The 12,146-nt window shown below is 49.7% G+C and overlaps 1 protein-coding gene across 1 annotated transcript in view; it reads right to left on the bottom strand.

Annotated features, from left to right (window-relative positions):
* Positions 1 to 12,146, bottom strand: part of LOC126547316 (uncharacterized) — a 225,237-nt gene that overhangs the window by 151,784 nt on the left and 61,307 nt on the right. Inside the window, exon 4 of the mRNA XM_050195279.3 lies at positions 7,590 to 7,694. Coding sequence (XP_050051236.1) covers positions 7,590 to 7,694 — 105 coding nt within the window. The remainder of the gene's footprint in view (positions 1 to 7,589; positions 7,695 to 12,146) is intronic.

Raw genomic sequence — 12,146 nt, forward strand, 5'->3', positions numbered from 1 at the left:
GCCTATATCTGATTGTCAAAGGAGCACGAGCACCGAGGAAATGCACTAGTTTCTCCATTGTTTCGCTGAATTACGCAGCTATTAGGGCTTCGCCCGAGCTGTGGATAAATGCAGACCAGTCCAGCTGGTTCGCAAGCTAGCCGTGGCAGCAGACACAAACGAAACAAGTAGAGATAATATATACGTACATTCTTGGGGAGAAAAACTGCATGAATACAAACTCTTGACGCAACGTGCACGTGCGCGGCCCTGACAGCACGTGACGACAAAACCGTACTGGCTTCACCGACACACGAAACGGCTGTCTGGTGTTCCGTCGTGTCCACCCGTGCAGCTGCGCACAGGCAAAACCGACGATGTTTGCTAGCTTCACTGTTTACAGAGCGAGCGTAGCTCAGACGTTTGCATTTCGGAGCGACATGTTTGGACTACTTTCCACTCACGTCTGCACAGACTGGCCAGTCTGGGCAGCTGACTTGTCTTGGCAGGCCTGAGCAGCGACGTGTTATTAACTCCACGCCTTGTGTATAGAAACACACAAGCTCCGGGCCAGATATACTGGAACTTACGAGCCAAAGGACCGCCTTTAGCACTGTTTTCTCTGTCGAGAAAAGCTTGGGGACAGTGATCAAGTGCTAAGCAGTTTAACGTCGACTGGCCATCTTTCAAAGCGCGAAAATCTTTACTACTTGCCATTTCATTTCATTGGGTATTAACTACTGTTACGTGCACATCAATGTACATGAAATAAGGAAGAGAAAGAAACAAGATTGTCAGAGAAGGAACTCTTATTCCATTTACCTTTTGTGATTTCTCTGTCAGCTCGTGTTACTGTATTTTTAGCTCGTTATCAACAAGCTATAAGCGTATCAGTTGCTCCCTCCTGTCCGGCACCAGCAAAGGATTCCCGACAGTCCGTGCCGGAGCAAAACAGACGCGTTCACACACACGCAACCCGCTTCCGTCTTCGCGGATTTCTTCTCACTTTTGTTCGGCGCACCGCTCATCCTGACACGCCGGACCCAGCGTTCCCCTGGTGCCCCGCTATCGCGAGCGGAAGCGGCGACCGGGGCTCGGCAGGCCGCCGTGGGGCGGACCGGAGGCCGCAGCCGCCCCGCGCGGTATCGCACGACCCTCCTCGCTCCCGACGTGTCAGCTTGGATGGGCACGCTCGGCGACGGCTCCCCGAGCGCGCCTCCATCAACGCGGGCCGTTCGGCGTGTGTGTGTGTCACGGGGACCCGGGCTGGCGGGGATCAGCGGGCGATAACGCTGCGCTGGGCGCGCCCTGCGTTAGCTGGCGCCGCTAACGAACCACGAAATTGGAGAAGCACGCGATACGGTTCTCCCCGCGAGCCCATCGCGGCGCGCAATCACCGCTGCATGAGGCGAAAGGCGGCCGCTTATGAACTGCGGAGCGTTTGCGTGGGCGCACTGCGGTCAACGCGGGCCCGCGATAGGCGTTTAGCACGGGAAGCCGTGCGTGCGGAACGGTACGCGCCGGTCGACGGCGGCTTTGTCCGCGCCAGTGACATCTTGTTCGTCTACGCATCTTGTCGGCAATATTTGTCTAACGTTGTTGACTCGTGGACAACGAAGAAAAAAAATTAGAGTACGATCGTTGCATTTTATAACTCAAGATGAATGTCCAGTGATTTTATCAGGCGTACCTTTGTAGCTAATCAAGAACGCTCCCTCTTGCCGCCATAAATTTCGCGTAAAGCACACGTATTAAACGGAGCGTATAGCGTTTGTTCCGACATATATCAGCGGGGCCTTATTCTCGATGGATCCCTTGGGAATTGGCTAAACCGTTGGCAGGACGCCAGTCTAGCTAGATGAGAAGTCGTATCAAGCGCTTAATCGTACACCAGTGAAAGGGTATCCTTGAAAGTGATCACCCGAGAGCACTGGACGCCAGTGTACAGTGAGCCACACAAGAACAGAAGGTTGCATTACTTGCTCATTTCGGAAGGACGAATTCGATTCACCTCAGAAGCGCAACTATTCGCCAATAGTACATCAGTTTCCCCGAATGGAGTATGCATCCCCAAATGCCATTTCAAGGCCTGAACGACATCTTAAACGACATGAAGCAGCCGAAGCCTGACGACGGTTCTGAAAGGTCATGTCCGAAATCCGTGACTCACGAATGCAGGCAAACGCAATGTCATCAATTTGTTGTTATTATGTTTCTTTAACAGTGCCCTCCCTGCTTACCGTATTTGCGTGTTCTCGCGTAAAGTAAAAGCACAGTGCTCGTCGAACACGAGTGAGAACCGATGTCGAAAAAAAAATCCTGCATTTTCGTGGGAATATGATAAGGGCAGTGGATCGGCGAGGGGTTTACGTGGCGCCTTGCTAGGTCGTGGATCGACTGTCGTGACCTGCGTGACTGCGATGTGCGCGTGGCTGACGAGGGCGCTCGGATTACGTGCCCGTTTAGCGGAGGGAACCGCTGAGCGTCTGACAGCTGCTGAGCGCATGCGAATACCCTGTCCTCATCACTCGCAAACGCGGCCATCCGTCACCAGTCGCACGGCAGAGGTAGTCCAGCGGCTAGGGACGAACCACGGCTATGTGTCTATAGACAGAGGATGAACAGACACGGTATTTGCCTCGTTTGGGGTGTTGGAACGTTGGGATGTCGATGCGCTTAGCAATTGTCTACGTTGAAACTGCAAAAAGAAAAAAAAGCGCTAAGTGTCAATATAATATATGGAATTTACAATAATTGTTGCTTTGAGACTCACGTACCTTTATTAGCCTTCGCATGATCACGCCTTTCGTGAGAGCAAGTGCTCTCACGAATCATGTTTTATTAAGCATCAACAAAATACCTGTCAAGCAAAGACCATGCACTACAGACGCCAATGTTGACTAACGAGTTAGCTTGATTGAGGAATGCGATTGTCGAAATTTAAGGAAATTTTGTGACACATATTTACGTGCATATGCCCATAGCCTGGTGTTCCATGTCCCCATCACTCGTCGGCCCAGAAAGCTGTGAAGGCACTTTTGTCTTTCCTGAGGGCGACTGGCCTATGTGAACGCCCTTGACCGACTCGCTCAGGCCCTCCACGTGCGTGCGTGAGCTCACCACGGCTTTCCTCCCCTCCCACCCACCCTTTCTCTCTCTATCTTATCTTTCTATTCCCCCTTTCCCGTCCCCCAGAGTAGGGTAGCCAACCAGGCGCATTTCTGGTGAACATCCCTGCCTTTCCTCTTTATTTCCTCCTCCCCCTCCTCCTTCTTCGAAAGTAATTTCGAGAGCGTGTCGGCAGCGCAACTATATACGTATACGTTTTTGTTTCGCGAAACTTGTGTCTATGTCCAAAAGCCAACTCGTTAAAGGCATGTTTCAAACACAACTGTTTTTCAAAATGTAATTTCAAGAAATATGCCGGAGAGCATGAAGAAGAAATCCATTCCAAGTCGGCCGCTTTCGAACCTTACAATTCGACACTTGTACTGCATACTGCAAAAATGTCCACATTGCTTTCGAATGACCCAGATAAAAAGTTAATCTGCCTCGGGAAACCTCTGCCGCCTACCTAAATTAAGGGATAAGAAAATACATAAAAACTTAAGCGGGGATGCAATTCATTGCCAGTAGTCACAGGAGTTAGTCTTGTATGGTATGGCGTATGGTGCTAACAGTCCTGCCACGGTAGAAAGAACGCTGATTACGGAATGTAGTAGTTTAACAACTTATTCGAGGTCTGACAACCCGTCGGCCGTTTCGCTATTCCACAGTGACATCAGACACTATAACTTGGGTGAGAAAATATACTTCAGGTGCCTCAGTAAAGCGTCGAGGCAATATTACGAAAGAGCGCTCGCCGCGCAGCGCAGTTCAGCGCCATGCATTGAGATGTCGGAACTACTTTCCGTATCGATCGGCCTGCCCGATAGGGACAGTCACTTCGCTATACTTCAAACAAGCATTCGGCAGACCCAGAAATATATACCGGGATGAACCACTCATCCTCTGCATTCTGAATACGGCAAATCAGTTTTGAAGAAGCCCGCAAGGTGGATGAAAGTTTCTGAAAGGGAAAAATTGTCATCCACCGGAATTGTAGAACGAAGCTACAAAGGAAACCCATACGGGTTTCTCAGAAAGAAAGAAAGCCTCACAGTTGAAGAAAAATTCGTCCTGGTCTGGGACTCTAACGCGGTACCAACGCCTTTCCAGGGCGGTCGCTCTACGATCTGAGCTAACCTGGAGGCTAGCCGATAGCAGAGCGAATTAATCGACAACTCGAGACACTGAGGCAATGAATATGGCACATCAGTTTTGCGGAAATTCGTCCTAGACCAGGACGAATTTTTCTTCAGCTGCGAGGCTTTCTGAGAAACACGCATGGGTTTCCTTTGTAGCTTTGTGCTACAATTCGGATGGATGCCAATTTTTCGCTTTCATTCATTCTGAGTCATAAATCCCCGAATGATTCTCAGCACTGAACCAAGGAGATTAGAGATACACTAATAAGACGGGAGCGTTCGGAGATAATCAGAAAAAGTTTAGTGTTTTAACGGACTGAACGCACTGCGAATGTAATAAAAGAATTTGAAAGATGCCCATCGTAGGGGACTGGAAAACAGCAGCTAATGGGGGAGAGGGTGAGGACTGAAAGGTGGGGACGACTACCGAGGCCATATTTGCCGCGCAAGCCACCATCACTGCTAGCGTCGACAACGCATTGAACGATGTAGCAATGCACGTGTCACGGTTGCGACCATGGCCGTGGGATGGCGCCACGCGTGATCGGTGGCACGCGGCCGGATTCGGAAGCGCGCTTTGGCACGTGACCTCCCCGGGCAATCCCGAACTCGCCGTGTTGCTGTCAGGCCACGAAGAAGCGGCATCGCGTGCGCCTAATTACGAACAGTGCGCTTTGCATGACGAATGAACCTGGTCACTGTGGCAGACCCCCCATTTCTGCCACGCGCACGGACCGCTGCCGTCTTTTGTGTTTTAGGATGATCCGGACTTTTTCTGTGTCTCAGTTGCGTGCCATCGGCTCGTGAATGGGGCGCTTCTCCTAGCGAAATTCATGGTTCAGCACACTTTCCACTGATGCTCTTTTCGGGGTGGTCCATTGTTTCGGGAAGACATCTTTTCTCGCTTCTTGCCTTTATCGTGGAAGTGAACTCACTCTCTTTTCTCCTCCATCTTTTATTTCACGAGCGTACACTGTCAGACGACAGTGTGTGAACTGCTTTTGTGATGGACATGTCCCTCTACGGCATGATGACATACTGTCACCCATAACGTTGCGGCTGCATATAAAATGCAAGTAGCCATAGTCGGACAGTGGAGGGAGGGGAGGGTATACACTGGGTCAGCTCAGGGGAAGCTTTCGTAACTTGTTCTAGGTGTGAGTCACAGTTGTGGAAATCTTCTGTAGTACTTCGTATAGACCATCTGACAAAATGCTACACACTCAATAAATAATGATGTAGCACCGAAAGACGAGGCCGCTTTTGCTATACACGAGGGACGTTCCGAAAGTAAATTTCGTCGTTTACTTTCACACGGAAACTTTATTGCCCCCCCCCCCCCCCCCCTTAAAATATAAACCATGGCGTCATGAAGTATACATCTTGCACTATTTTCCACATAGTCGCCACCGACATTGAGACATTTGTAGTAGCGTGCGATCAGTTTGAAGAAACCACTATGGTAAAACTCGGTGCCCTGCAATGCAAGGCCTTAGACATGACCTCTTCACCGTACACAATCTTTAGGCGTTCGTGGATGACGGACACGCTAGTCCCACGTACCCATTCATACCGCACAACAGCACGCACTTCCAATGGCGACCGCGTTGTCAGCACACGTCTGTCTGTCATCGTGATTTGTACTCGAATAACCTCGGGCACACCGGTCTGCTGCTACTTCGGAGCTGTGCGCATGCGTCATTCTTCCTCCGCTGACGCTCCTTCCGTCGTTGAACCAGCCACGGGAAGGAATTCTTATGGCGATTGTCTATTTCACTTGGTGTACCAATCCTCTCTTCCAGAAGAATGACGAAACTTACTATCGAAACGTCCCTCGTATATATGAACGAGAAGAAAGGAAACCGAGGGGCCCGAGTTTTATTAGTCATATCATAAGAAGCCAACAAACAATAGGAGATATTACTTGTACTTCTTAACTATAGATAACTATAAGTAGATGGAAATAAGAGTGGATGAAAAGACAACTGGACGCAGGTGTGATACGAAACCACGTTTACGCATTACGCGTGCGATGCTCTTACCAACTGAGCTACCGCGGTGCCGTTTTCCCATCCACTTTCTGGATATTTATGTTTATCTGCTAGAACTAACCCTGTGAGTGTTAGCCAATGCTACCAAGTATGTTCCACATCCGTCGCCACGGCTGTGAATGGTGGCGCTGGCTAACATGAACGTTCTATCAGCGCTGCAGTGATGAGGCAGCAGAGCGCTCTTTTCCCGCAGGGCAGCGCTCATTCCTTGTTCATCTGAACACCATTCACGGTGAGGATTTGAGCGCTAAAGTGATCACTTACTGCAAACCTTTTGGATTGGTGCTGTGCATAGGTTCGGGAAGCAAACAGACGTGCTTGGTATACTATAATATGGTATTCTGGATTAATTATTCAGCCTTTTAGTAGACTATAAACGCAAACCCAAACGACAGAGGCGAGACTGAAAATTACACGCATCAACTTGTTAGCGCTGCTTGCGCTCTCGTATCTCTTTTAGTTGTCTCGATTACTGCTGTGCTGTAGAAATGGTGAAACAGATGAGTGATTCTTTACTCGTCAGAGATATGTTGCTCGAAAAGAAAATAACTTACATTCTCGAGCAGCAGATTGCGGTACAGACACACCACGGCCTGTGTCAACTTCTAGTGTTGTTTAACACGTCTTTAATATTTAATATTTAATATCATTGAAAAGAAAAGGCAAGTGAATAAATTGTGGCTTCTGTTTTTTACATGTTAACCACCTAGTTAGATTGACTGTCCACTATAAATATGTGTGAGTATAACACCATCAGAGTACGTAATGCATCTTTACGATATGTGTAAATCCTGCAGAGGAATCATGCAAGATGTAGGCATATGTTGATTATGCCTCTTATCCCCTGTTTACCTACGAATTTACGAGACTCAATATGTACGTGCGGTATCTTTTGTTTCCTTTCAACAAAGCATGAGAATTGCGCGACACGTGTCGGCGTAGTTAGTGGTGGATGCCACATTTTACAAGGTGGAAGCACCTTATTTTTCTTTCTTCCGCGCTTCTCATCCACGCACTCCACGCTAAGCATTTCTCCCCGATTCTGCCATCGTACACAAGTGGATCACTGTGCTGCTCAACCCGCGTCGGCTTTCGTGGAGACTTGTCCAGTTTTAGTGCACGAGCTGTTTTGCTGCGCATGCAGGTGCTCCTGCTAATTCTCATCTGTATGGTTTACATTATTGTGCAGCGCTCGCACAGAGAGCACTGCTTATGAGAGCGCTTTTCCGATGATCGCGTATACGCGTGAGTGCGGCCGTGGCTGCCTTGTGCGGCACCCAGATGCTGCGACAGCACCTGGGCAAGCACTCACCGTCCTTGGTCAGCCGCAACGGGTGACTGTCGGGTGTCGACGCGTAGGCCTTGGCAGCAGTTCGACCCCCTGGGCCGTCGTTGTTTGACCCCGCGCTGCCACCGCCTGCGAACACGCAACAGCGTAAACACTATCAGTTGCCGCTGCACGAATTTGGCGGCCCACTTGGCGTTGCAATTACTACATTGAGCGTGTCACGGGTATTGCCGGAGGCCCAGTTTGTCGGCACTTGGACCCACCTACGTCTTCTGATTGCACGAATCCTTTATCCCGCTAAGGCGATGAGGCATTCGCTATAATGCAAACGTGTTGTCATCACTGAAGGTAAAAAAAATAAAAGAAAGTGCTGTGCAGCTCTCGCCCCTCGCCTCGACACGGTGCACGAGACTGTGGTCACCTGACTACGTGTCTCTTAATTCGGCTCATCCTGTCCGACATTTCCTTCTTCCTATTCACAACGTTGCGTCGCACTGCATATTTCAAACATGGAGGCTAACCAAGCGATCAAGTTCACAGAATGAAAGAGACAAAATGTTGGCAAAGAGTACATAAAATAACAAAACCAATATTTTGTTTCCTTCTAATATGTATATGGTCCAGCTGACTAAATCAGCATTTTAATTTTTGGTAACGCAATGTTTCTCTTATAGGCAATTGTTAAGCAGATAACGAGAAATTACGAAAGCTCGCATGTATTCATAACGTCTGTGCAGGCAGGCGCGCACTAAAAATAAAAGCGTTGATTTGAACTTCAGGGCACTCAGCTTCCAGAAAGCACTTCCCTCCACTGGTTGATGTGCCCTTGGTGCTTTAACCACATTTTTTGCGTTTAAGACAGAGTAATAGACAGATGACGCCGCTGCGCATTTGAAAATGGAAATTCGCAGTGTGACGGGTACTACAGTGCTAAATGTAAACTTAGGCTTTTTTTATAATTTAATGTTTAACGACATATGCGTAGACGTGCAACTGGAAGTCAAATCGGAACGTAACATGCACGCTGCTAACTATTTGTTGCTTTTCGCAATTAAAATAATTTTCATGCATGTTCTTTCTGTCTATATGATTTCCTGTCCTCGAGAGCAGAGGAATGAATATACACAATATTAGCTAAAGGCGTCCTGCAGGAGGTCACTGGTACGATCCCCGGTTACGATGGAGCAAGCGACCAGCGGCGAAACCCGAAAATATCCATTACCCCCCCCCCCCCCCCCCCCCGCCCTTGCACTGGGCAAATTTGCTCACAAACAAGCAAGCGAAAGAAAAAAATAATTCTTGGTGATGACAACCAAAGCGTCTATGCTGGGGCACTTCAAGAGTTACGGCCTAGCGTAGCGCAACGCTACTAAGGCATGGTTTCTGGGCCATCGCCCATGCACATCTCAATATATGTAAAACAGCATTTAGCGTTTCAGCTCATATTGAATACAGAGATAACGAAGGATCAGCCTCGTGATTTGGCCTCGCTCAGGCAGAAAAAATTTGCTCCGGATCCTTCAGCCGTCACCAGGAAAAAGTTATCATCGCTTAGCCTGTCCCAGAGGGCTTCATGTTTGTCAATGAACGCTACGAGAGAAAAGATGCTCGGCGAGGGAGCAACACACCACAGCGGTCTCGTGTTCAGTGCAGCTCGTAACAGCTCCCCGTACTCCCGCGCACCATTGTGCGCGCGAGCCGGCGCCCCTCCCGCACGACCCGCGCAGCTATCGGCGATCCTGCACGGCATACACTACATGCGCCCACAGGCCAGCTCGTTTAGCCGACACGCGACACGTTGTCGCCGATGATGTGCGCGCAGCGTATGCCAAGGCTGCATTGTGCGCGCAGCAAATAAATTCACTCCGCGTGCGTGACGATAACTCACGCGCATGCGAGGGGGCGCAAAAAGAATGAGAGTACCGCGACGCCGGCCAGAGAAGACGAGCAACGGGGAGAGCGGCGGTGCAGGCAAGCTTCCCAAGGCGGAAGAGAGTCCGAAATCATTGCGACCCCAAAGGGCCACACGGCCGATCAGTTTCCAACGAACGGTAGTAGTGGGGGACACGCGTGGCAGGCCACGCGCTTTCCCCGCTCGCCGCCGCGCCGGGGTCCATTGGCGCGACACTTGGGGCGCACAATCGAGCGCTGTCGACTTCCAGTTGAGTTCCCACGAGACCAGCGCTTCAAGGCAGCACCCCGTAACGAGAGGTCGCTCCCCGGTCGCGCTGCCTGCATGGTGGCAGCCGCAGGGACGCCAGTAGCGGCAATTACCGCCACCAGCGGGGGCGCAGAGCGTTGACTGCGCGTCGTCGGCGCGAACCGAGGGCGCCGCCTCGCCAATGGCAGTTGAATGAGAAGTCGATGGAGCCGCGGCTGTGACCCAAAGTCGAGACCAGCGCTCTTGTTAACTTAGTGACAGTGAGGGATGACCTCACTCTTTTTTTGAATCCCGGAACTCCTGCAGCGAAGTTAGCCGCGGCCTTAGCATCCTCGCTTGCAAAGTCCGGGAACAAAGTGCGAGCTACACATTGTGCGCTACCTGATGTTATCTCGAAATGGAGGTAGCCTTGCAAATGACTCTATTGCCTCGAGACTGCACGCTTAAGTACTTGGCTCTGTGATATATGCCGGAGAGTTTCGGGCACGAACGCGCGCCTCAGAAGCCGCGCCTCGTGTCAATTTCAGGGCACAATCAGCGTGCTTTACGAAAGCTGCTGGTGGACACTGCTAATTGAATACCGCAAGAAAATATTTTTTCGTTATGGTGCGGTGATATTCGAAGCTGTCTACGAAGCAGACGATTTCCTTTCGATTGACGTTACCAACGGTTGGAACATGTCCATAAGCGTAAACTTTTCGACATTTTGGTCCCGCAGAGACGCCCTGGCGTAAATTTGACGGCGAGACATCGGGATGTTTACAACTTCTGTGATTATTGACAACTAGAATGTACTCGATGTACCATATATGATGACTGTCATTGTCAGCGTTTTATTTGCGGAAACTTATGTGTGTTCCTAATGACTCTAATGCTTACTGTTTCTGTGAAATCTCGTACTCTGGGCCGTAAACATAACGAACATCAAATTCTTTGTCTATGCTCACGACATCACAATGTGCTCAGCACAAAAGAACGTTGAGAAGCAATGTAAAAAGCTACAAGCATTTCTCAATGTCCTCAGCGCGTACTTACAGGCTGTTGCCCTCCAACTATATCGCAACAGAAAAGTCCTGTTACATTCTCGATGCTAACAAGTCACGCAAAAATTTGAGGACGCCTAAGCACTTCGTATGAATTGTGAATGCGAAAGCATTAATGTCCATTTCAGCACCGCTGAGCGGTACTTCGAGTTATGAACTCCTCGCGGGCAAGCGAGCGCGTTGAGACGCTTCGCGCGTTTTGATTTGGCCTTATACCGAGGCGCAGTGAGAACGCAGGCGAGAGCTTGCCATGGACAAGGAACGCGCCCATAACACAGGCTTGCGAGAGTGAGGGTGAACCCATCTGGCGGCGATGCCCTGGCGCACCTGGCGTGCTTTCGCGGCAGAAGGTGGTGCCTTTCGCCCGCTCTGCTTCGTCGAGGCGCACTCGAGACGTGGCGCCGCAGCCAATGGAAATTTACCTGCCGTTTCCCTGATACAGACGATAGCCGCCGCCTTTCTCGTTCAATAGACCATTTGACGCTTTAGAATCAAAATGTCACTATCTTAAACTGGCTTTTACCTCTGATTGGCCCATCAGTCATAACAAAAACTGAAGAGACAGGTGCCTTTGTCCTTGAAATACATCATTCGAGCACTGCCGCGGACTTAGTTAAGCACATCCGCAAGTCGTCAGCCTCAACTCTGCACTTAATTCGCAGGATCCTGCCAATGAGTGGCGGGGCTCGCACTGAGGCGACTCGCTAGCTTGTGCGTTCTGTGCCCCTATCACGTATTGTATACCAAGCCCAACTCGATCAACTAACTGCTCAACAGTGGGCTAGACTTGAGGCCATCGAGTCTATCCCACTGTTGGATAGGCCAAGAGTCGGGCGTTCAGAGACCGCAGAAAAAATAACGTATAGGGCACAAACTTGGAGACTGACAAAGAAGCTCGAGAACAAGTTAAGGACCGTGCAAAGAGCGATGGAACGAAGAATTTTAGGCGTAATGTTAAGAGACAGGCAGAGAGCGGTGTGGAGCAGAGAGCAAGCGGGGATAGCCGATATTCTAATTGACATTAAGAGAAACAAATGGAGTTAGGCGGGACGTGTAATGCGTAGGTTAGATGACCAGGGGACCATTAGAGTTACAGAATGAAAAAAACCAGTCAAAAACACAAAGGACAAGAGGAGAGGTTCACACCACAACGACTGGACTATCAACTGAGGTTTATTAGAATAAACGTGTGTGTTAAACCTTTAAACAATAAACCTTTGTGTTTTTGACTGGTTTTTTTCGTTCAAGTATGTACCAACTGGCACAGATTTCAACCCTTCTACAGAATGGGTTCCAAGAGAATGGAAGCGCAGTCGAGGACGGCAGAAAACTAGGTGATGTGATGAAATTAGGAAATTCGAAGGCGCAAGCTGGAAT

The sequence above is a fragment of the Dermacentor andersoni genome, chromosome 1 (genome assembly GCF_023375885.2).
Source record: "Dermacentor andersoni chromosome 1, qqDerAnde1_hic_scaffold, whole genome shotgun sequence".
Classification (NCBI taxonomy): Eukaryota; Metazoa; Arthropoda; class Arachnida; order Ixodida; family Ixodidae; genus Dermacentor; species Dermacentor andersoni.